The 26,518-nt window shown below is 43.8% G+C and overlaps 1 protein-coding gene across 2 annotated transcripts; it reads right to left on the reverse strand.

The window, feature by feature from the left end:
- Positions 1-1,641: 1,641 nt before the first annotated feature.
- Positions 1,642-25,954, reverse strand: CTTN (cortactin). 2 transcript variants are annotated; one of them, XM_061999753.1, is made up of 17 exons: positions 25,826-25,954; positions 22,671-22,754; positions 22,166-22,239; positions 20,866-20,995; positions 17,764-17,874; positions 17,013-17,067; positions 16,386-16,496; positions 15,435-15,545; positions 14,698-14,808; positions 13,433-13,543; positions 11,681-11,736; positions 10,677-10,746; positions 10,088-10,236; positions 5,238-5,327; positions 4,956-5,145; positions 4,000-4,071; positions 1,642-3,469 (listed from the first exon to the last, which is right to left on the reverse strand). In XM_061999753.1, exons 2-17 carry the CDS (start codon positions 22,752-22,754, stop codon positions 3,333-3,335), a joined length of 1,662 nt encoding a protein of 553 aa, XP_061855737.1. In that variant the 5' UTR covers positions 25,826-25,954; the 3' UTR covers positions 1,642-3,332. The 2 variants fall into 2 exon arrangements, with proteins under 2 accessions (XP_061855737.1, XP_061855738.1); XM_061999754.1 differs by lacking the exon at positions 13,433-13,543.
- Between the last annotated feature and the right edge of the window lie 564 nt (positions 25,955-26,518).

The following is a 26,518-nucleotide window of genomic DNA, read 5'->3' on the forward strand; positions in this document are numbered from 1 at the left end:
ATGCAGCTGTTACCCACAGTGAGTTCACACATGGTACTGTTCTTTCTTTCCCTTCTGAGCTTTTCCTTCCCTGCTAGATGCCCATTTTGTGCCAGGGCTTATTTGCTTTTCAGCAGCTCCAGCAGCAGCAGCCCATGTCTTTAACTTAATATTCAGGCTTTATACAATATATTAATACATTGCAATGTCTAATACCCCCTCCCTCTACCCCTCAGTGCAAAAAGCCTGTATGTGTACAATTTCTTCTCAAATTGTGTGTTTTTATCTGCTAAAGCAAGAGCTCACCCTCCCTGTACTTTGGAGCTGGTGGCTGTGAGCTCTGCAGCTTCAGGTTTCCTGTTTGTTAATATAGTAGCACTAAAGAATAATTGGAAAAAGGGTGTTAGGATTTTTCTTCATTAGCATTTGCAGCAGCATGTTGTCACATAGCAGAGGATTAGAAGCTGTAAAATAAGGGTTGGCTCACTCAGCAAAGCGTGACACCTTCCTGCAGCCAAGGGTGACAGGATCAGAGCTCTGGGAAGCAGCAGGCATAAGAATCCCCATCCTGAACAAGAGCAGAACAGCTTTAGAGTGATGTTGACGTTTATTTGACTCTAACTGGTGGCCAAGTTCTTGAGCACACCAAGTCCTGCTGCCAGCAGCATTCCCAAAGCCAGGAGCAACCAAAGCCATAGTCCACTTGTGTTTGCAGCAGAAGCAACAGGCAAATAGAAGACAGAAGAGATTCAGGTGCTAAAGATGCGTCCAGGTGCCCAATGGCATCCTGGCTTGTATAAGAAATAGTGTGACCAGCAGGACCAGGGCAGTGGTTGTCCCCCTGCACTGGGCACTGGTGAGGCTGCACCTCGAGTGCTGTGCTCAGGGTTGAAATATAGAGATATTGAGGTGCTGGAGTGTACCCAGAGATGGGCAAGGAGGCTGGGGAATAGTCTGGAGCACAAGTTTGTTGAGGAGCAGCTGAGGGAGCTGGGAATGTCTGTTTAGGCAGGAGGAGGCTGGGGGGAGACGAGAGCACTCTCTTTACTCTTCTTGATAGGAGCATGTAGTGAGCTGATGGGTTGGTCTCTGCTCCCCAGTAACAAGTGACAAAAGGAAACAGGCTCGAGTTGCCCCAGGGTAGGTTGAAATTGGAGCTGAGGCAGAACAATTTCCCTGAGAGGGGTGTCAGCCCCTGTGCCAGGCTGCCCAGGGAGCTGGGGGAGTGCCCAGCCCTGGAGGGATCCCAAAGCTGAGGTGCTGAGGGCTGTGGGTGGGCTGGGCAGGGAGAGCAGAGGGGGGGTGGGACTCCAGGAGCTTCAAGGCCTTTTCCAACCCAAATGATTCTGTGATGCTATGTGTACATTTCTAGTTGTGTTTTTAAAAGCATCCTTCTTTAAGTTCACCCAAAGAGTGATTTTGATCACAGTATTTCCACATGGGAGTAGAAGACAAAGCCAGTGGGTTTCTGAGGAAGGGAAGCACATGGAAGGCAGCAGCCACCCAGAACACTGCAGCTGCCCTTCACCACAGCACCAAGCAGCAGCTCTCCGTAGGAAACATGATTTGTCCTGTGCAAGCTTGTCCCTGATCAGCTGGAAACAAGATGGAACTGTCCTTGACTGACTGACAAAGCAATTGAAAAAAATAAACACAAAGATCTTCCATGCCAATGGTTCCAAAAGTTTATTGAATATTTAATTTACAAAAATCATATCCCTATGAGGTGTTCTATGCAAAATTGGATAAAATAAACTGCATATAAAACCCAACCCTAGTAATGCAAATAACACAGAGATGAGACCATGGAAAGGGAAAAGAAATATATATATATATTTTTATATATATATATATATATATAATCATGACAGACATGACATTCATTAAGGATTGTCCCATCCATCCCAGAATTGGTTCACCATGATGCCCCCTCTTCCTTCCCCATTTTGTGTACAGATCTCTTATATTCCCCTTGGTCCAAATGTATAGGTTATAAAAATCCTTTCTTAGCACTCTTCCTTAGCTGCTACACCAGTTCTGCCAATCCCATTGCATTCAGGAGGTGGAACCAGACAGTACATAACACTGAACACGTGCACTAGTAGATGCAACTTGCTTCTCTTTGGTAGGGACCCTAAAGCCGTGGTGAAGGCAGCTTTCCTCAAACAACAAGAAGCTCAAGTTTCAGTTTTGGCAAGGAACAGGGTTCATTTTGTTGCTGAGAAGAACGTTACCATCAGTTTGTTGAGCATACAAAAAGCAGGGTTGTCTCTTGTGTGGTTTAAAAATGGGAGATATTTATATGGGCTTGAAATCTAATGACTTGTATCAGCGTTCCTCGACTCAAATGTGGTTACAGGAAATGTCATTACTGCACAGCAGGCCATCCTTGGAGGAACAGGGGATGCATTGCACACACAACACAGCTGCAAATCCATCCTGCCTTTTTTTTCTCTTAGTTAAAGCAATGAGGCTATTCCTGCAGGTAGTCTCATAGATTTGGGTGCCACTTTACAACAAGCAGGGATCTCGCTGAGTGACTCAACACTGGTAACTTTTGAGAGTTTTCCTGGGAAAGAGGAGGGTGAAACAAAAACAAAAAGCAAAGCAAAGTTGGGACAATCAGTGCTAGAGTGTTTGCAGCCCTCCTCTGGAATAACATGGATAGGAGGAGCAGGATCAGGAGGGAAAAACATCATAATAACAATAAAAAAAACCCCAAAATCAATGCAAGAGCCAAGGAACTTCACTTTAAAAAAAAGAAGGAAAAAAGTAGCCAGACTTGTTTCCTTTATAACATTAATATTCCATAAATACTGGGCAGTATTTAACTGCCATGAGCTGCAACCTTCAAGCATTCTCTTTGCTTTTCCAAGCACTGTCTCGGAAAGAAAAGAACAGAAGGATGGCACCTCCCCAGTGCTTCCCCACTCCTGCAACCAGCCCGCAGAGCCACCATTCTCCTACCTGCAAACATGTAGTGGAAGACTAACTAGACTTAAACACTAAGTAAATCTGCTCACTCATGAGTAAAACATGCAATATTACAACAGACAGCTAACTGTCCTCGGAAAGGCTTTTGTTTTTAATGACAGTTGTTCATTTGGCAGAGAGGAGATGTTTCCAAATGCATGAAAACCATTTGAAGAGCCTTCTAAGTGAAGAACAGAGGAGTTACAATATATTAGCGATTTCTGTGGCATAAACATCTTAAAAAGCATCAGCAAAGTATTAAATATAAAAGCAATATGTCTATATCCCTCCATCCTCAGAAAAGCATCAACGATTTGTAGTGTTATTAAGTCAGATTTCTTGACTGGGGAATTAAGGCATCACCAGTAGACAATAAGTCTTTACTGTCTGAGCTCCACGTAGTTGGCTGGGAAGAGCCCGTAGCGGCCTTTGCAGACCCCCCGCCACCAACCGTCGTCGATCATCTCGATGTTCGTGATGATGTCGTCAGGGTCGAAGGAAATCTCGTCATCACCAGCTGCACAGGGAGAGGGGAAGGTTGGAAACAGAGATGGATGCACTTAGAATCATAAAACCACTTAGAATCATAGAATTGTTGCAGCTGGAAGAGAGCTTTAAGATCATGGAGTGCAGCCTTTCTCTCAGCCCTATCAACCACTAGATCATTTCCCCAAGTGCAACATCCACCCATTTCTTAAAGCCCTCTGGGGATGGTGACTCCAGCACCTCCCTGGGCAGCCCATTCCAATGCCTCACAACCCTTTCAGTACAGAAATTCCTCCTCAGGTCCAGCCTGAACCTCCCCTGGTGCAACTTGAGGCAACTTGGCTCAAAAAGATCTTTGAAAACTCCACCCCCACACCAGCCCCATTTGCAGAAACAGTGGCCAGCAGCTTTCCACAGTGCCTCAATGCTATTGCTACATCACTGAATTCACAATCCTTTCTATCTTCATTTCATGTATTACTAAAAGAGACTACAGGATGAAAGGCAAAAGGAAAAAAATCCAGACTTATGTGCAAGGGTAAAAACATGAGCTTTGCTTACCAGCTTGGTAATCATAAAGGGCTATGGCTGTAATTCCAAGTTCATTTTCATATTCATCATAAGCATTCTCTTCTAAAGAAAGAGAAGAGAAATTAAAAGCAAGCAGCACACTGTCTGTGTGTGTCCCCCTCCAGTTCTTTTCTTTTAATTCTATTGCTAACCTACATAAGAAGCAGGGAACAAACTATGCAAGTTTTTAGCAGGGCTGCCACTCCTTCTGAAGGGGATTTTTTTACACCACACACAATTAAAGGAAGAGTTCACAAGTAGGTATTTAATAGAGTATAAAATAAAACCATCAGCCTCATAACACTTTCATAGAATCTGACAGAACAACAACTGAGTCCAAAGTCATTGTGTAAGAGACTATTTAATCCCAGGAGTGTGTGAGTGTGTGTGTGTTGCAGGGGGAGGAAGGGGCCTGTTTAAACTTCCCAGGTTTTCACAGCAGATCAAGCAGATTCATCCTTCACACCTCATCTAGTAATTAGAAAAGGTGAGAAAAATGGGAATTCAAAAGGACTCTATTCTTGCAGCTTCAGACATCCTCATTCCACTCCCTCATAGGCACAGAACACATCGCATCCGCTTCAAAACTGAGCTGTTCACTGTTTTTAGGCCAGCCCTGGCTCGACACACATTTAATCTTCATCTCTATGCTCTTGAGCTGCATTTCACAGGGCGGAAACAGTTACCCCCCCCACTTCTCTTTGAACTGATACCCTAGAGAGCACTGTAATTATTCCAACATCATCTCACCAAAGTTAAGTAATTTCAACCTTGATCCAGCCAAATCTTAATTCCCTAATTAAAGCTTCTTGGGGGAGAATCTAAAAAGTCTCATCAGACTAAGACTTGGGAAAACTAGGACAGCTAATCAGCACAACTAATTCATTAAGTCACTGCCCAAAGAAGTAATGTTTACCTGAAAGGGTTTTGTATCAGAAACACTCTACCTGCTTGGTAATGGTCTCCTGCCCCTGCCACTTCATAGACAGTCTCTGGTTCGTATTCTGCCTCTCGCTGACTCACTGCCTCTTGGTAGTCTGACTCTGCAGCCTTGTAGCCAGGCTCTGGCTCACGAGCAGCTGGATATGTTGCAGTGGAATTCTTGTGGGCAGACTCTGCTTCGTAGGAAATTGCATCCTGTAGAAACACAGATGAGGTTTGTCAGGGTTTTGTAAAAAGGTTCCTACGTTTAGGATCAAAAACCAGGTACCAGAGCGATTCCGACAGACCTCGTAGACTGGGCTGGTGGGTGCTTTCTGCTCCGCTGGCTGTGTGCTAGGAGATGGTGGTGGGGTTTGTTTTTTGGCTTTAGCTTGTTCCTAAAGGGAAGAGAAAGAAAAATCACTGGTGTCCTGACACTGAACAAGAAACAACCCTCCAGTAAGACAGATTCAGACACATTCAGACACAAACTGACGTGAGCAGGGAGAGCAGGAGAGCGCTGGGCTGGCTGGGTCGTTAGACCTCTCTGAAGGTTTAGACTGGCTGTACAGTAAAACCTCAGAAATGCAGCAAAACACAGGAGCAAAAAAAAAGTGAGGGAACAAAACCCACACAGTATGTATGCATACATGTGTTTCAAACCAGAGTACCCATTGTTCTTTGGCACGTTTCCACAGGAGCTGCAGGTTTTCTGTGTTCAATACATTCATTCTGTTCATTAGCTGGCTTTGCCTAAGTTTAGAGAACCTGAAGCCTACAATGTCTCTAGTTATGCAGTTGATGTCTTTGATGAGAAATGATCCTACAAGCTCTTGTAGTCTGTGAAACACCTGCCAAGGCAAAAGACTGAAGAGCTCAGACAAAACTAGGTCCTCTATGCTGACAATGAGGGATTCAAATCTCTGGAAGAGTTACATGTGGTAGGAAGGAAAGCAGCATTGCTATTGTATTCTGCAACACAAAGGTGATGGATCTGAACCAAGTGTTCTGGCACTGAAGCACCTCACACTGTGCCATGCCACCTGTGAATCAGGGGACAAATCCACAAGCAGAATTAGGAAGCCAGGATCCCATAGTGCAAGAAATGCTGCACTTCCTGCATGGCTTAGAAAAGACTGTCAGTCTGCTATTTCGTTTTGCCTCTCTCATAGGGCAGAAGAAAACTGTGGATCTAGGGCCAAACTTTCTCCTTTCTTGTCAAAAGGAAAAGAGAATGTGTGTCATGGGAGACTGTGCACTCCAGTTGCTTAGGTCTCTCAAGCTCTAACTTCCCAAAGGGCCCTCAGGAGAAGCTGGTAGTCTAGAGATGAAGTGATAGGACTGACACTAAATTGTCTTCCTTTCCTTTGTCTGTCACAGCTCAGAAAAAGAAAGCAAAGTGTGTCTTGAGAACAGAGTCAGCTTTGAAGACAATTCAAAGCTCAGTGCTGAGCCTTCTGGAAGAAAAAAGAACCTCTGTCCTGATGCAAACAGTCCTTCCCCACTTTTAACTCCTGTGCTACAGACAAAAAAGCAAAAGCAAAGTGTTTATTAGAAGTCAAATCTAAGTTTGGAGACCAATGAAGTAGTGTTAGTCCATTAACAAAACACCAAACACAGCAACAGCTTGAATAATTTGTCCTAGGAAATGGGTGTCAGCAATGCAGGCAACAGTCCAGGATCCTCCCAGCATAATGGCCACAAACCACTGAAACTGCATGGTCCCCTCCCCAAAAGGCTTCAGGTGAAAGCTCAGCCTGCCCCAAGGTAGCATGAGACACCTGTTGATTCAAACCAGCAGTGCAAGAGGAGCTCCTTGAACACCATTTGACTGTGCCATATGTGAAAAGCAAAAGCAGAAAAAGCATTACCAATAAGCAGGGCTCCTGAAGGAATGCAGCCCATATGTACATTCCCCTTTGTGGGAGTACGTATGCCCACGTACTTTCTTTAAGTGAGAGAGCTTTCTGACTGTGCAGGGAAGTTCACTTGAAGAAAGAAAGTTCATTTAAGTCAAAGTCCATTCCTACCCTTGGTATCTGTGGATGGTGTTGGTTATATCCCTCCCCTTGTCCTGCTCAGCTTGTGAGAGAGGGGAGCACACTCAGGGGCGTTTCAGTTCCCCCTTAACCTCACCCTCCCTCCCTCAGTGTCTGCAGAATCACACAATTAACCATGGAGATGTTCAGTCTGAAGAACATTAATCATCTGGTTATAGTGAAATTTAAATATCAGTTTTGGGGGAAAAAAAAAGAAACCCTTCAAATGTGTCCAGGCAACAGTATCTTAGATGAAGCACAAGAAAAATCAAGCATAATGGCTTGAATTTAACCCACACTTACAGAAAAAAAACAGCAGTAAAGAAAGTCAGTCATGTTAGAGAGAGAAAGAGGAAAAAAAAGCAGTAAAAAAGAGACTTAACAGTTCAATGACTCACGTGAACCTGTGTTACTACATCTAAACCCTTCTGGAGAACCTCAGCAGGATGAAATCTCAATGAAAAGTTGAAGTGGGTAAGAAAAGCTAAATCCACCACTCTCCATCCACAGATCTTACTCATGAGCATACAATCACTCAAAATGACTGGTAAGAGAGCTAATGGAAAAGCTCAGCTTCTTTCCCTACTCAGCCCAGACTGCAAACCTTGTAACAGAAGGGAATACTGAACAGAAAGCCTGAGTACTTTGGCAAGTATCAGAAATGTTCAGTCATCTCCTCCTTACTGGTTAAAAAAAACCCATGGCTTCAACTGGGTTGGAATAGGAATAGCCTAGTGAAGAGCCATTCATCCCCAGCATGAAATGGGTTGTTTGAAGACTGAGACAGACAAACTGTTATACAGCTCAGACTCAGAGAAGTGAAGAAGTCACTGAAAGGTAAAGAGAGCCCAGTACATAAATGACAAGAGCCAACAGGATGTTCTCCTGCCTCACCCTCACCACAGCACCTGGCAGCAGAGGTGCCTGGAGAAATGTATGTACCAGTCACTCAGCCTCAGGGTTGTATCCAAGACCAAGCCTGGACACAAACCTTTTCTCAAAAACAAGCATTAATAGCTCCTGACTCAGCTGGGTAACCTTCCAAAAAGCTCACACAACTCCAGAGCAGATTTCCCACTTGTCACTAAGGGCTGCAGGACAGCTCATCCATCAGAGCTGAAGGACTGACAGGTCTGAACTTTAGAGTCCTGTTCTCCCTTCAGGGCACCTGCTGGGTCGATCCTAAACCATATTATGTTGTCATCCTAAGGACAGACTTCAAGGTCTCTCCTAAACCCTATTACACTATCATCACTTGTAAGCAAAGCATGAAAGCTCTGTACTTCAAACGGACCTAGCCTCCATGGTACTGACACTGAGCTGCTGCTCCTTATGAAAATGCAACTGGTGCTATGAAATCACACAGTATTTGAGAATATACTTAAATCTCTACTTGTCAAGACAGAGGGAACATATAAGGGATGCCCCACATGAAGTACCTCCTTGCATCTAGAGGAATGCTGACCTGCTTGTAGCAAAGGTGCAGAGCAAATAAACATACATGAAGTATAGAAAAGATCAGTATGAGGTATCAGAGTTGCACAGGCCCCAGGAGAGAGACACTTTCATGAGGTAGCTGCCTAAAAGTTGAAGCACTGAGTTAAGGATAAATTATCCTGGGATCCTGCAACAAGAGAATTCTTAGCATCTGAGAGCTGGTAATCACTCTGTGATGAGTCAAGTTTCTTACTTCATAACATTGACTTTAAGACTTGGGTGTTCAAGGATGAACTACAATGTTTACAGGGACTGGTCTTTTGTAGAATCCTCTAGAAACAACCAAATCAAAGTAACAGTTCTCAGTTGAGGAGCTTTGTCTATCAAGTACCATCAGCATCTTGAGGATGACCTAAGAAGCTTCAGGTGGGCTGAGAAATCCTTAAACCATCAGACATCTCATCTGAGAATGAAGCAGAAGTAGTGATGAGGGAATGGAGTTACTGCCAGGTGAAAACACACACCTCAGAGAAAGAAATGAAAGAGCAGGATGAATGCTGAGGAAGTCCATTTTCCTTTGGGACTGATACTTAGGAATTCTCAGCAGTAACCTGAAGCAGAGGCTGTCCAAGGGTTCACAACATCCCAGAGTTGTTCGTTAACAACTCGACACTTTGATACCCATCAACCTGTGTCACGGTGCTTCCTGATTTGGAGAACTGGGGAAGCATCTACTAAATTAAATCCTGCAAAGATAACTATGCCTCTTGCTGTTAAGTCACAATTCCTTAAGGCAATCCAGAGTGCTGACAGAGAAAAACAAGTGCCAAAGAAAACAAGAGCCTCTCTTGGAGCTGCAGTGAAGCTGCACTTTCTAGAGCAATGCACAGAGGATTGCTGATGGTAAGGCATCTCAGGTGTCGTGCAGCAAAGCAAATGAGCAAGCAGCAAAGGACAGGTTACTATGAACACACAAGTCTTTCTATCTCAGCAACACTTTCAACAAATATGCAAATTCTACAAAGCAGTAGTTTCTGACTAAACAGCTCCTGGAATTATTTTGCTTATGAATAACACAGAAATCACAAAGCTTTTAACCATGTCAATGCTGAACTGATTTTAGCTAACAAACTGAGATTCAGTTAACATTTGAAAGGTTACTTCCCATCATCTCAAGGGCACGAGCCATACCAATGGCTGATACCACCTCCATCTTCCACAACACTGATCCAAAGAAAATCATCATCACCAACTATCACCATGGCATTAAACTTCTCGAACAAGCATTCATACAGAGTATTTTGGGGACCACATGTCTCTCTCCTTATGAGCTCTTCTGTGTTTGAGACTGGTACTACCAAGAAGCAGAAGTGCAGTAGGAAGAGGTGAGACTGCAGGGATTGGTGCTCAAGATTTGCACATGCATTTTGTGATAGGCAAAGTAAAAAACCGCCATATGTCATACTAAGTATCTGATGTCTGATAAACATATGGTGGATGTTGATAGACAGCTGGAGTTGCAAACAGGTAAAGCACAGGGCACAAACATACATCTACACACAAAGAGCTTTAAATCCTAGCTGGGAAGAAGGCAAAATGCTCTCAAAAGATTCTCTCTTCTCCCAGCATTGAACTGAAACACACCACACACACTCCTCCAATGGGATTTGAATCTTACTGACCTCCAGTTTCCTTCGAGCCTCCTCCTGTTCCTGTTTCTCCCTGGCCATTCTTTGTGCTCTCTCAGCTTCTGCCTTCCTTCGGTCTTCCTGCTCTTTCTCCTTGGCTAGGTTTTCAAAGTTAGCTCGGATGGCACTGGCTTTATTAGCAACTGTAACAAGGGAAAAAGTTGAAGTCAAACACTGTATAAAGGTATCTTGGAATGAGCTTTGGGTAGAAAATCCCTCCTTCTCCCTCTCTCCTTCCCAAGTCCAAACCTCTTGTGCATCATGTTTCTCAACTTCTGCAACACCTCTCCCTCCTGCCCTTCACAGTACAGTCTCCACCACTCTGCTCCCCTGCTTAGTCTATTCCCCACTCTGATGCTTTCCATACTCCCTTCCTCAACTCTGATCATCTTCAAGTTAAAAAAGCCCCAACAAATAAAAACCAGCACAATAACACAACTTCTAAAGGGAGTAAGGAGAGAGCAGCTGAGGCTGCCAGAGACTTGTTAATAAGGCAGTTCTCTCAAGAACATTCCTACTTGTCACTACCTGGGCTGTTTAACATTGTCACCTCCAAAGACAGGACTTGGGGCCAATGCCTTACCAGCTTCTATTGGCTTGGTCTTCTGATAAGTTGATGCTGGTTTCTCAATATCTTCAAAAGTTGCTGCATTCTATCAATAAGGAGAAAAAGAGTACATCAGAAATGCCAAATTCCTGAAGGCATGCAGGCAGCTTTAATCTGGGATGTTTTGTTCTGATATTGTCCCTATGGCTTTTTTTCTTTCAGAACATCTCAGAAACATTTCTCGTGTAGCTGTAGCTTTCTAGTCCACCTTATGCAGGATTTCTACCAAGGTAAAAGCACCCAGTTCCTTTAAAGAAGCAGATATTGTTTAGACAGAGGGAGTATTTTGAGAACAGTATTCAAAACACAAAGGGTTTTTTTTCCAAATGAATGGTTTTGAGTCCTGAAGCCACAAGTAAAATAATCCTACAGACTTGTAAAAGCCTCTACTTTCTCACTTTTAAATGTCCTACCTAAAGCTGAGAGTAAATTTATTCAGCAGATAAGCCTCAGTGAGGACTTTTTCATCTTCTAGCTTTTTAAGTTTCAAAATGGAGAGGTAGAAAGGGGGTATCAGCTGCCCTATCTTTCACTGTTACAGAATACTAAATCAAAGCCTCCTCAAGAGAAGGTCCCTGACAATCAAAGGGGACAAAGTCAGTAGATATCAGACATCTGATTTAAGCAGCCCACCTAAAGGACACCCCCAAGGTGTAAGGCATTAGAAGACACATCTGAAGTTGTGGAATTAATGGATTCTCTCATTCTTTCATACACATTTTGCTCTTCTTTCATTTCCAGCCTTCATTTTTCCCACCTTAAATATGTACATGCTACACATACGTACACACACAGGGGTGCACAAACTGGCATCACTCCTGTGTGTTCCAACTTGCTTTATAATGATCTAGAAAAGCACGGAACTCTACTGGCAGACTGGAGAAGCATCCAGAAGTAAAGAGCTGAGCACTGCAGATCCAACCAGACCATTTGGTATCCCTGCATGGCTATTTAAATCACGGCTCTTACAAGCAACTTACCTTATCCATCCGATCTTTCTGCACGCCGTACTTCCCACCAAATCCTTTGGAATAATCTAAAAGCAGGATAAAAAAAGGTTAGAGTAGGGAGTCTGTTGTCCCTCCCATCTTTCTGCCCAATGCCAACAGCCATTTTGGATGCAAAGAGCCATTTTAGCTGCATGCAGAGATACAGTGCCAGCCGCCAAAGAAAACGCAACTGGGTTTTTGATGCAGAAAGGATACGCGACTGCAAGAGCCTTCAGGGACACCAGCAGATGACAGACTTGGGCCACATGCATTCTTTTGAGTAAACATCAAGCTGAGGATTGATAAGGTATCAAGCAAGGAAAAAGGGATGAGCCCTTCTAATGCATCACTTCTGTAACACAGCCTTTCACAGCACCAATTCTTGGCCCTCCGCAGTACTTGTGTAACCTAAGCCATTTTGCTTGGCTCAAGGGAGCGATATCCAGTCTTCAGAGACCACAGAGGTGTTTTTTAATCTCTTTTAACTTCATAAATTCAATGAATGGCAGGAAAATGTAACAAACTTCTCATTGCAGTGGATTTGGTCGTGACACCCAACTGATAAATGTTACAACTCCTGCTCTACACATGGAAAGGGGCAATTCCACAAGACAGCACGAGCCTGCAACCCAGAACCATGGAAATGGGGTGGCTGTGCTGTTCTGTACCACCCCTGAGCTGCACACTCTTACTCTCACCTGATGCTAACTCTAGCACTTGTTAGACTCCAAAAATCAGTTTAACTCACTAGAGGCATTAACGAGAAAAACACCAAACATGGCCTAACAAGAGTAGCTTTCTGCTCTTTCTACTGAGTTGGCCTCAGAGAAATGTCTGATAAGCACCAGGGTCAGCACAACAGAAGCAGCAAGAGCATGTGGCTGGTTGAAAAAACACCTCTTTCTGGTGGCAGTGAGCTGCAGCAATGTGCCCTTAGGCTCTGGAGATGGACAGGCTTTCCTATAGGCCCCTGGAATACAATTACTCCTCTTCCTCTTAGCTCCCAAATCGCCCCGGGGTCCTCTAGGCAGCAATTTCAGTGTTTGTATTTGGGCTCTGCTAAGGTACACCTGACTCTAAAAGCATGACTTTGTGTCACTGTAGCACAGGAAAATATTGGCTATCAGAATGAACAACCCTCATTTTCTTCAGCTTTGTATGTATTTTCAGCCAGAACAAATATACTACACTTACATTTTCCTGATCCAGACTTCTCACTTTAAGATAACGGAAAACCAGGAATTCATGGTTTGTACCCCAACTATTTCACAATGAATAAAGAGAGCATTATAACAGTATTTGCTCACCCAAGAACCACAAACATTCCCTAACTTCTTGTTTTAAAAGACTACCAGCTTGCCATAACCCACTGCTTGTTACTGGTTACATGCATGGTCCTTATCTGAGTATTTTCCCACCAGGCAAAACTTCACGTTTGAGACTCTACACCTTCAGTAACATCATACTAACAATGTTGCTATTAATCACACTGTCTGTACAGCTAGTAATTGAATGCATAGTGTTGTAGAGCTGTTAACTAAACATTGGATATCTCTTTCCTGAGTACAGGCTTGCTTTATGTAAGCTTTTAAGAATTAAAGTGGAAGGACACTGCTAGATCACGTAGGAATAGAAGCAGAAGAAAGTGTCTGCACGTTACTGGCATCAATCTACTCAGACAACTATTGAAGACTGTGTGAGAAGTGGCTGCACTGTTAAGAAAGTAACAAGTGAAAACGGTGCCTTGTTGAGATTCATGCTTGGCTAGTTTCTCCTTGTAATCAAACCCCACAGCAGATGGGTCCTGCCTTTCTGTCTGTACACCAAATTTCCCTCCGAAACCACTCTTATAGTCTGAAAAAGCCACATGTAATAAGTTAAAATGGAGGGAGGAAAAGAAATAAGTTTATTCAGAGACACAATAATTTTTCTTGCAGTATTTTCAATTACCAATGAATCTGGAAGGTGAAAAACAATATACAAATCTCAGTACATTTTGATGAGAGTAAATTCAAAGGAAGCTTCCACTTGAGATTAGGAAGAGGTCAGACATAAGAACACCATTCTGAAGTCACAGAAAAAAAAAAGCACTTCTCAGTATTTCTCATACATACTGCACAATGCACTTGCATCCATCAAATGATAAACACAAACACAGCGTGTCCACCAAAACCAAACAGCACACAGAAGGATACAAGAGAACAAAACAAGCTTCCTCGATCAGGTTGGTTAATGTTTGTACACTAGACATCTGACTTTTAGAGAGGCCTTAAGATGGGGTCTTAGATAAATCACAGAGACTATTCTCCAGATATTCCTACACAGCATTATTTAAAGAAGGGATATTCCTCCTGCTTCACAGCCTGAGGAAAAAAAACAAGCTCTCAGCTAAGAGCTCTGACCATTCCCTGTTTCTGCCTTAGAACAGCCGTTGTCATATATGGTATAAAATAAAGGCACAAGATAAAAGGGTTTCTGGTAATTCTCTCACAACAAATCTTTAAGTTAAGAGTGGTGACAGGCAGAGGGCTGGGCAGCAATCACTGTCTTGCAATTTCTCTTCTGGGAACTACTATTTCATAGGAATAAGCACCTCACAGGCAATGGGAATGGACAGCATTAGCTATTAGATCTCCCCTGCATGGAAACAGGGGTACACAGAACAGAAACCACAGAAGGGACATTGCTTAAGGAAAGTACAAAGAAATTGCTGATTTGTGGTTTGCACAACTCAACTGGAAAAGGAAACAAAACAATCCAGACTCACTCCACCGAGAACTTAGTGGTAAGTCTGAACTTTCAGGGACTTGGCATCAGGTGTGTTAAACCTGCTTTGCAGACACCAGTACAACCAACACACAACAGTTCAAACACGGAAACAGAGGACTCATGTCAGCTACTGTAAGGTTGTGGCCAAAGAAGCCAGGGGAGGAGGCTTCACACAGGGAAGGAAAAGGTCAAAATGAGGAAAGTTAGGAAGAATGGCAAAGAAATGTGAGCTGATATACCTTTCTGGGACTCGTGCAGCTGCACTTTCTCTTGGTGATCCCAGCCAAGTGCACATTTGTCTTGTCTGTCTGTCTGCACACCAAACTTGCCTCCAAATCCCTTCACATAATCTGCGTGCATGGAAGGTTCAGAAAACATTACTGCAGTTTATGACTGTAAATGGCATTTAACACAAAAACAGGAACATGTTATGGGATAAACTGCCCTGTCATTATTGATAGTGTCTTTCACCCTTTCTCCCCTGCTACACAACCTCAACAGAGAGAACGGGTACCCAATCAGTAACTCCAGCATCATGATGCAAGGAAGGCACCACAAACCCAGTGAAGATTACAGCACACACACACTCTGTAATATGCTGAGATGTGAAGAATCTGATACACTTTCCACCTAAACTCACATCACACTCATACATATAAGCACAATGTAGATCTATAAACACTGAAGTACTTGATATTGCCTCTAAATACCACAGACCTGTGCAATTACACATTCCTTTCAATAATCCATATGGACATAAGGTCCCTTGGAAATCAGATTCTGAAACTTGAGGACAGTTTACAATGCCTTCCTTTCCATTTAAGGGAAACACAAACCTGCATATGCAAAGGGCAAACACACATTTACAACACACACACAAAAAAACCCAACCCCATAATCAAACAAAGTATTTCTTTCCCCAGGTTTAAAAGGCTGATTGAGTGGAACTAGGATTTTTAAATAAGATAATAAAAACCTTTCTGTGATTCATGTTTTTCCGTTTTGCCTTGATATTCAAAGCCAACAGCACTTTTGTCCACTTTGTCCTTGTCAACACCATATTTACCACCAAAGCCCTTGGAATAATCTAGAGATAAGAGTGAAGAATTTCGTTTGTAAGTGTTCAATAACAAAAATATTACCTTGAAAAATGGTGATAATCAGACCTGCTAACGTTATGTTTTGTATTAAAAGAAGCACTGACATCCCCAAGTGAATCTTGATTCCAGACACTGAAGTCCTAAGTTCTTCAGAATACATTCTTTCAGGGTGGAATATAAAATAGCATCATAAGAAGTCCAGTTGCTGGGTGATATCAGTAATTCTGCTACTTGACTCCCTGATAAAAACTCTCAAGACACTTACAGCAAAGTGAACTTCAAAGACCATGTCAGCAACAGCCTGGATGTTTTCAAACAAACACCCTTGTCTTCTCTTTAGCGTTTCTAGAGTGCAAAACACTTCTCTGAGATAAACAGGCAGCAAAAACATCCAAAATTGTCAAGGAAATGGTCTATTTTTGATCAGATGTGCCTGGAAAGCTGATTAGCAATAAACTCTAAACACTACTAACTCCCAGAAATGTTTTCATCTACAAACTGCTGATTCTTTTAGGAACTCTCCTCTGTTGTGGTTGAACTGCTTACAGTCCAGCACTTTCCCCTACAGCTTTTCCAAAAAACAGTTGCAAACCCCCCTCCAGCTGAAGCCACACGCCCTGCTTGCAAAGCAATGGCATTTGGATCACCACTTAAAACCAGTCAGAACCTATGTTTTGGGTTTCTTTTTCAGAAGTCCAAGTTTTCAGGCACATAAATGTTAGTTTTGAGCAGGTTGGGAGTGCAACAGATGTAAAAAATGATGAACTGCCTACCATGAACACTTAGTACATCAGAGCATGACCCCACCAACACGTGTATCCACTCACCCTTCTGGGACTCGTGTTTCTCAGTTTTACCCTGGTAGTCAAACCCCACTGCACTCTTGTCCACTCTGTCAGCCTGTACTCCGTATTTTCCACCAAAACCACTTGAGTAGTCTGCAGAAACAGCAAAACACAACAGAAATGAAATGAAGAAGCTTTTAATAGAAACACCATATCCTAGCAATTCTTGGGGGGGACACACAGTTATTTCAGAACTGAATTATTACTCTTTAGCATACAATTGAACTTTAAACACAGAAAATAAGATGGGCAACAGTATGTTAGTTTATGATAGGTCCTCTTAAATCTCCTCCCTATTTACAATAAGCTGAAATAGAGCAAAGAACAACTCCCAATCCATCTAAAAACATCCTTGAACCTCACTTCTAAAAAGAAAAGTAAGACTCCTGATGACAGGGTATTTCTGTGTCTTGAACCCTCAACAACTCATGGAATTGCTTTGAAATTCATTTTTGTACCTCCCCTTCCACCCAAAGCCTTCCAACATTTGATTCCCTCAGAATATCATGTGGAGGTCTCAAAAAGCAAGACTTTTTACAGAGAGTAAAAGAATTGAGACCTATTCCATTTTAAAGTGTGTCTGCAGAGCTGAGCCCCTCACCACTTTACCTTTCTGGGAGGCATGCTTCTCAGTTTTCCCCTGATATTCAAACCCAACAGCTGACTAGAAGAGAAAGAAAAATGCATGTGTGACAAGGAGTTAGACAGCAAGAGAAAAACTGTGTGCACTTCAGTGGATGGACAGCATGAAGATTTCCTGTGGCTTTCCACACTGCTCTGACCTTCTTGATAAGGAGCATAAATAACTCACTTCACTTATAGGCCATATTCATCAACATGATCATTTATTACATGTATTCATGGCAAGGGGTTTTGACACCTATTGCCAAAGCAAGCTGTACTAGCAACACACTCTGGTCTTGCCAGGTTCACTCAGTACAACAGGAATTCTGCATTTCCATGCTGGGGTTGTTAAACAGTCTTGGAACAGGACACCAATGATCCTGCCCAGTAGCTCACGTTGCGATATAGGACAAATCATCCCCAAATCCCTCCTCCTGTGGCATTCACGCTGATTTTCTCCTCATCAAAGAGCACAGCCTGGCTAAAAGGCACGTTTTAACATCTCTTTTCAGTTTTCTTTTCAAGTCATCTCCATTTCCCATAAGGGCTTCTTTTTCTATTTCACTTTAGACAGTAATTTATCTCCTTAGCAGTCAGTGCTTACTGCTAAACTTCAAATACAGCAGGAAGAGCAGACAACACCAGCATTTTAAGGTATTGGTATTTGTCAGTTGTACATACAAAATGAGAGACTTGACTATAGTGAGTATCTGCAGTATGAGATGAAAGCGCTTACCTGGTCAACTCGATCCGTTTGCACTCCAAACTTGCCACCAAACCCTTTCACCGAATCCACTTGGGAGCAATGCTGAGAAAGTTTGGATTGATATTCATGTCCAACTGCTGACTAAAAGAAATTGGAAAGTTCAGAAACAGCCAGCAGTCCTATACAGTTCTGCATGTAAGAGAAAACACTGCACTGAGTAACTTGAGGATAAGCTTCATGACAAATGTGCCTCCTTGCCACTCCTCCTGTTGAAACTAACTTCCCTGGAACTCGCTTGAGAAGCCTCTACAAGACCTTTGCCATGCTACAAAATACAACCTAGGCAAAGGAAATGCCAAGAAAGAGTCTGACAGCAATGACTGTATTTTATGAAGACTGTTTTACACTCTAGATTTTTTTTTCTTTAAAACCACAGGAATGAACACATGAAAGATGCAGATGGGATCTTGATAGTGTTCCTGCAGGATTTAAAACAAGGATTAGTTCCAGATAAAACGTGCAGCCTTGTATTTAGGCACATAGCTACAGATCTGGTTTAGCTGATATTAGATTGCATCCAACTACAGCTAGGTTTTCCATTGATATTCTTTTAGGGAGGCACTCTAACCTTTCACTTAAACTGAAATTCAGCATCTTCTCTCTATACTTTCTCCTTACTAGGAAAACAGTATCCACATCAAGACAGAGCTCTCCATGACAAAGGCATTCCAGCCCTGCACTCTCCCACTTGAGTCTGTGCCTGGAACTCGAGCTGTGACTGGTTGCAGGTAAGACACAAGGATATGTAATTACATCCCTGAAAGTATATCCAGACAGTGTTTGCTAGTGTTACATTAATCCAGTGCTAAGATATCCTTTGAGATCCTAGAATCAATGCTTGAGCCTAGCACCTTCAGGGGTGTTACATAACATAGCCAAAAAATGCTTCCTTTCTTGTCCAGTGAAAAAACGAGCAGTGGCCAGCGCAACTTCCAATGTGCTACATCAACATTTGAGTCTGTTGCTCAAATGCCCACAGTTCCTGTCAGAGGCAGAAAGAGAACAGGCTATAACCTGCTGCAGACAGGCTGAGAGGTTGCACCCTGTGCCACTCACTTCTCCTGCTCCAACACCACCACCAGCACCCCAGGTCCAGCCCTGCATGGGGCAGTTGGCATCCGTGGTGCAGCAGAGCACCCTCCAAGCCCCACCTTGCAGGAAGGAGAAACTGCCTACCATGTAACAGTATCAGACAGCTGGACCAAGGTAAATTAATTTGAGGCTACAAGGTGTCTAGAAACTGTAAGAGACTTGGCTTTTATGGTGGCTGCTTTTCCTTTTTACACAGGTGCTGGAGGGAACATTTACAGCACGCAGGAAAGCAAAACATTACCACACATAATGGCTCAAGTAATTGCCAGGTAACAAAACAAGGATGTCAATAATAGGACATTACCTTAACTTCTGAGCAATATAAAAGCTCTTTTCTTTTCCTGACTGAAACAGTCATACTCCTGTTCATTTTGCAGGTGCTCTGAGGCAGAATAACTGTTAAATGTGACAGAAACAGCTCTCATCTCCCTTTCTTCTTCTCATTACTCATTATGTTTATGGAAGAAATGAAGCTCTGAAAATACTACTTTTTATGTGGTTTTACACAATCCCTCTTTTGTTATACCAATTGAGGTAGGAATGGTTTAAGCATATTGTTTTCTTTCTGTGGTACCAGAAATTCCTTCATTTCATTAAGTAACAAGCACTGCAACATGCTCCTTTATAGAAAAGACTGAGGGAAATAATAATTCTTGGAAATCTGTATTTCAGAGTAAATTGTCTCACAATTCCCCAGCTAAATTTGGTAACAGTTAGAGAGGTCTGGCACACAGAATGATGTAAGTGTTCGTTTTAAGTCAGTATCAAGGTTTTGCCCTGAATACAGAAAAAACCTGTACCATGAACAGTGCAGCAACACTCATTTCCTTCAGGTCAGTCAGACCTTACTGCTGGCACACCTGCACAAAGCCACACATATCTATGAAGGAGAGGTCTCAGTGATAAGGTTTTAGAACTAGAGTTAGAAGGAAGAAAGCTTTATTTAAAAAACAAGTGATGAAATCTCCTGCCCTCACTATCAGTCAGATGGGCATGACCATCATGTTTTTCCTGATGCTTAATTCTGGCCTACAGGAAACAGTATTCACTTCTGTTTCTTTCTTCCCTGTGGCCAGAGGTGAGGGAGAAACTGCTGACACTAGAGAGCTACACAGCTGCAGAACAGGGCTAAGGGCTGCAAGTGCTCAGCAACTCCTTTCCCAGATTCAAAGGTTAGGTTAACCTATTTCAAAGGCACTTGAGAATTATACCACAGCTTACTCTGGATTATGAGAATGCAGCAGAAATTTAAGGCTGCCAGACTATTAGGAATCCAAAAGTAAATAAAGTAAGAAAATAAGACCATTCTTATTCAGGAAACAGTTTGGCTCTTATTTTAACAGAGCACATGAAAGAAACTAGCCACAAGTTGATATGACTAATCACCACATGGCTAATGGAATTACCTTAAGAATGATCATTTCTTTTGTTAATAGAGTGCAACTTCAACAGCCCTTATGCAAAACATTAGTAGCTGACTGAAGTACAGTGATTTCTTTGTAAATACCTGGATAACTTGTCACTATTCATAGAACCTGAATCTTCACTCCAGGACATAAGCATGCAGACTTGCTCTGAAGACACAGCAAGCTTCTGGGAAAAATATGTGGGGCCACTGCACATACCAGAACTTCTTAGCACTTGCAGATTCCTGATTTGCCTCCTGACATACCTGTTCCTGATGCTTCCAGTGCTTTAGTTCAGTTCCTTCTGCAAGAGCATCTTGATTTAACTGGGGAACGGAGCATGACAGCCTGACAAGTTTGGGTGTAGTGGTTACAAGTGTCCTTGTTAGAGCACTGTAAGAGTGACGCTTCTGCCCCTAAAATGAGCCACTGCTGTATACAGCTTCTACCATGATATTAGCTTCTACGTAGCCAAATCGAGATGGAACAACTTTACACCTTCAGCAGGCTTATATAGTTGTGCTGGCCACAGAGAAAGCTCATATCGTCATCCCAGGGAAGCATTCAGACTTACTTTATCCATGCGATCTTGTTCAACGCCAAATTTCCCTCCATAGCCATGGGAAGCTTTTGGTCCTGTTTCAAGCTCCTTCTCTTTGAGGTTCTGGTGTTCTTGGAACACATTCTCTCTCAGCTGATGAATACTTTAAAGACAGATAATTAAGCAGCAGGTCTTACTAAGAAAGTTGCAGAAGATAACTTCAAACAGATGCAAAATGAAAAGAGGATAAAAATATCTCAACTACAAGTTGGATGACTTGCATTTTTCAAGCCCTTCCCATTTTTTTCAGTGCAGGAATCACTTCATCATATTCTGAGAAACAGAATTAATTCCACTGCAAAACACTGTCTTATAAAGAAAGTGCTGGTTTCAAGGCTAACATGGAAAGGTATTTTGCTGTTTCAACAATCAGCTACCTGGAATCCCTGTGTGCCTCACACATGGTTTTTTCCTCATGTCCTAATTTCAGTTCTTTCCAAGGCGTTTTAGTTAGATGGCAACTTTTCAGAATGGGATCAATCTCTTATCATACAGTCCCTATGGTAACAGGACTCTAATTCTAAATGAGTATTCTGGACAAAAGCATACTGCAAAGTAAGGGTGCAAGCAGACATGCACTCTCCTAACTGTTCCCTTGCAATGTGCAGGAACTGACCTACAATAGTGCAGGCTACATACAAGAAGGATAAACTAAAAGGGTAATCTGTACCTTAAAATATTTCCCACCTGAGTTTAAGGCTTCCTCAGGTGTGATTCAGGCAGTAGGCATCCCCACTGCAGTCCAAGCAGGGCAGAATTGATCCCTGCAGTAAGCCACATAGTTCAGTCTCTCTCCATTTGCAACACTGACGGCATTGCATTTACTCTTAGCTTTATACCCCAGGGGCTGATGCCCCAGAAATACACAAGCAAAAACAAACATCACAATCATGGATTTCCTAACACTGCTTTAAAGTTAAGCCATAGATTCTTTCAGTATGAAACATGAACCATTTTTGTCCCACCTAGCCCTCTATGATGCATTCATTTGCTTTCTTTCAGAGAAACAGAACCTTTCTGGTCACAAGAGACAGGAGAAAATAACACTTCCAGTTACAAAGAAGGATTTAAGAGCCTCTATGCCATCTTTCTGATCTTAATTTCAGCTCTGAAGGTACTGCCGTATTCGAAAGACCAGCAATCTGGCAAATAATACATCTTCTACAGAGACTCTGGTTTTAATTATGAAGATACAAGTAACTGAGAATATGAGATGATTAAAAGCCACCTGGGATTGTGACTATTAATAAATTTAAAGAGAGAGCTGCTTTACTTGATGTGCTCTTGATGGCCGGATCCTTTCACAGTTTTAGCCCCCCAGCGCTGCTCTTTCTCACTCACATCGTTCTGCGAAGGACACACACAAAAAGAGTTAAAAACCCAAAGACATTATTAGTTATCTGCACTTCAGAGCTCACAGCAAAAGCCTCCAGCAACCAGCAAGATCAGAAGAGTTAGAAAAGCAGTTACTACCACCTTCACCTCTCTTCTGCTGTGAGCCCTGTCCTTTCTCCCCTGCTGAAGTGCACGGAGCACACGCTCAGCCCCGAGAGGCTTCTGCTTCTTGATGCAAATCTCTTTGCACAGGCTTCCCTGCAGTACCCAGCCAAGACAAGGCAGTTTTGTTAATCACTCACAGGCACAAAATGCTAATTCTCTCTCCTTCCAGGACTATGCTCCTATCAGTTTATTCTGCTGAAACATAACCCCCATCCTGAAGAATCAGTCTTCAAAACGTTACGTAACTTCTGCTTATCGGTAAAACTCAGAAGACCTACCACAAAATCAGGGTCCGTCTCCCAGTCATCAGCTCCATCATCCTGACTGACAGGAATGGTGTGGCCTGCAGTAGCCTTCCACATCTGCAACACCATCAGAAGCAGCACTGTCACACTCTGATTACACGGTAACGCGGTGTACGTTATGGATAAAGCTAACGGAGACGCGATCCAAAACTCCCCGTCAGGTGTGGCTTTTAACCACAGAAACAGAGGTGGCTACACTTGCAGTGACAGCAGATTTGACCACTGGCTCTCTCAGGTTATCTTCTCAAGCTGATTTGAAAAAAAACCCTTTTAGTTTTCATAGTAACACTGCAAAAAAAAAGTTGGGAGCAATCACTGATGGAACTTCAAAGAGAACAAGGAAATCTTTCCTTGTTCAAATTAAGATGTGCTTTTCTACATTCACTGCACCAAAAGATCTCTCTCCAAACCAACACCCCCTTCCAAAGACTAACACTAATTCTAAATCCCGTGTGCATATCTGAGGAATAGGAAGAGTTGGGTTTTTCCCAGGCGTAACTAACGACATAATACTGGTGATTAGGTAGGATAACCTATGTGTTTCCTCTGTTGCGTAAGGAGTTTCAGCACTGTGAAAGAAATCCAAACAATTGTAAGAATTTGCATGCAATCTAGACATTAGTCCACCTCCCTGCAACAACAGACTACAAGAGCTCCTGCATTTTTCAAAGAATCCCTTCTGAAACACGTACACAACCTCAAGTGTGTTGTCTGACTTTCAGGAGAAACAGAGGGCGAGTGCTGGGGTACTGACAGCAGGAAGCAAAACTCATCAAAAGGCAAGGGATAACATCTAGAAACAACATTCAACACTTTAAAACAGGTACTGATTTTAGGCATCTCACTTTTTGGACATCTTATTCTCTGTGGATTATCAAGTTGGACACTTAATCAACACTTTGGAAGGTGATTAGTGAGCAGAATACCTGAGTTACTTGATGCTAGTGGCTGTGTTTTATACCCTTTATCCTGGATAAATCAAAACAAACAAACTCTAAAAAGCAAACCAGAACAAGAAGAAGCAGCTTTCTGTTCTCACAGCTTTTGCAGTAACATGAGTGAGAGGTTTTCTTCATCCCTACTTGGTTCAGTTCTTTAAGACACCATCATTCTGTCCACTTAACTTTATCTTTCTAATCAAGAATGGTCTATAAGGATTTTATCACAGACTGTTTCATTCACACATGCATAATCCAGCAAACAGAATGAAATCTTCCTTTTAAATGAGTACCTAATAATCAGTAGGTAAAGCACACAGAGTAAAAAAAGCCACCAGACCACTGCTTGCTCAACAGAATAAGCTGATGAGCCAGTTTTATGGAGCATTTCAGGATCCATAGCAAGAATCAGAGCAACTGACAAACTGATTGTCAAACACCAAGGTGGCAAATGACAGAGTGGCCTAGAAGGAGGGTATAAAAGCAGAGCAGATGACATCCTGACCAAGCTGTAGCACATTTCTCCTTCTGCTACTTCAGGTTTCCCACCTCCAAATTCCTACGGCTATTAAGGAACTTGCATTTATTAATTGACTAAACATCCAGAAATGAGACCACATATTTATACTGAAAAAACCTTGCCAAGTGAAACCAAACCAGCTCCATAATGAAAGTCAATGCAGGGCCTAAACTCTTAACTTGGTAACCAAACACAAACCCATGGTCATTTGGAAGGGTGACAGCTCATATCCCTCCCCCTGTGTTCCACCACACTCTGTGCTGTGCAAGTCACTCAGGAATGGACAATGGGGAGACAAGAGCTGAAGTGCAGGTACACACTGTTACTCTGCTTATTTTGTGCAAAACACAACTTTTTCCCCCACGTTCACGCATCCACTTGTTCTGTTTTGCTTTGTGCAGCTGTGCTTGGGCATTTGAAAGAACAAAAGCTAGATGTTGAAGCCTACATTTCCCTGCTTCCTCTTCAAACTCACACAAAGAAAGAAATACAGATTTCACCCCCCCCCCCCATTCCAACATCCAGAATCCACCACGTTTCTTCCCAAATTAGGCAAGTAAACACCACCATTTTTCCACAGCTCAACCCTGCATTCTGTGAAGTGAATTACAAAAGGGAGCAGAGCAGCCTAGTAACAAGTGATCTCAGTCAAGATCTCCCATTGCTGGTTGGGATCTAACAGGAATAAGCCTCATTTCCGCAGCAGTTTGCTATTCCAGCATCTCTTCCAAAGCTGTACGTGGAGAAATATGATCTATTTATGAGTCACTGACTCACATAGACAAATTTCTGAAGGAAAAAGAAAACGTTACAGTTCAAATGCAAACTGAGGCTAAATATATGCCTTGAATTTAGCTGGCCAGCCCTAGTCTTTGCTGCTGTTGTGACTAATCAGCAGCCACTGCACCCTACCCAGCACCTTTAGCGGCACCCTGGGGAACTCCCCTCTTCTCCGGGGCCTGGGGATAAGCTCCTCGAAGGAACAAAGCGGCATGCCAAGGCTTTAAGTCCAGACACTGCACTGCAGGCGAAGGGAAGGAAGCGGCGGCTCCAGGCCCACGCCAAGGCTCGATGGGCGTGCGCTCACGCCGGCCTGGCTACCTGCTGGGACCGGTGGCCCGCCCCGGCAGCTCGCCGCTCCCACGGGCACAACCAGAGGAAAACGACATTCCTGCAGACTCTTTTCTTCTCCGAGAGCACGATGAGAACCTCTGGCCCGAGCTCTGCGGGCCACGGCACGGCTCACCCCCTTTTCCCCTCGTGCTTTCCCCCGAGAGTCCTACAGCGGACTTGGAAAAAAGTTCCCGGCTCTGAAGCCTCTGAGCTACGGGCGGCTTTACAGAGTTTACAAAATTAAGAGGCAGAGTTCACGTAAGCCCGGCTCGGCCTTTTCCCAGCAGAGCCCGTCTGCCCGGGGGCCCGCGCCCTCCGCACCGAGCTCCGCGGGCAGAGGGCCGGGGCCAGGCCCCGACGCGGCGCGGCCGGGCCTGCGGGAGCGGCCACATCCCTCCCCAGCCCCACAAAGCCGCCCGGCCGGGGCTTCCCCATCGCTCCGCACCCCCGGCAAGGCCCCCGCCAAGGGGGGCGTGGAGGTGCTGCTGGGGGCCGCTCCGCTCCGCTCCCCCCGTGGGCCGCGAAGCCCCCGCATCCCTCGTCCCCGCCGCGCTTACGCTGCCCCCGCCGCGTCGTGCGGCGGCCGCTGCCCTGGCTCCCCGCCGGCGCTTCCCGGGCTGGCGGCGGCTGGTGCGGCTGCTGCTGCTGCAATTTCCGCTTCTCCCGAGCTCCCACTTCCTCTTCCCGCACGGCGGGGCGGCTCCAGGTGGGAGCGGGACCCGCCGCGCCCCGCCCCGCCGGGCGGTGCTGCCCCGGCGGGCCCGGCCGCCTCCCGCGGGGCTGGCGGCACAGAGGGCCGGAGACACGCGGGGGCCGGGGAAGAGGAAAAGAAGACAACACCTGTATTTAAATCTATAGCATAACTCCTTCTTTCCCAGTTTCTTCCAAGCGCTGCGGAGAAGTAGCTGATGAAGCTCTGCTACTTCACTGTCAGGACTTTAATAAGGGTATCTGCTGCTTTAGTACAATTTTGAACACTTCCCCCCCCCCCCCCCCCCCCCTTAAATCTTAACTCACTTTTGCACCCTGAAAACCACAAGATTTCCAACTCTTTTTTTTTGCAGTGGGCAAAAAGTTCAGCTTTGACTGTTCACAGGGTAACCTCTGTTACCCTGAGATTAATTAAGAGATGCCCTGAGAAAGAGAGGTTTTAAAAGATAGCCTTAACACTAGAGGAATGTGGTGTTTTGGCTGCTATGTCTCTGGCTTTTGGAGGAGGGAAAACAGAGCCCAAGGAATGATATATCTAG

This window comes from Colius striatus, chromosome 7 (assembly GCF_028858725.1).
Source record: "Colius striatus isolate bColStr4 chromosome 7, bColStr4.1.hap1, whole genome shotgun sequence".
Taxonomy (NCBI): Eukaryota; Metazoa; Chordata; class Aves; order Coliiformes; family Coliidae; genus Colius; species Colius striatus.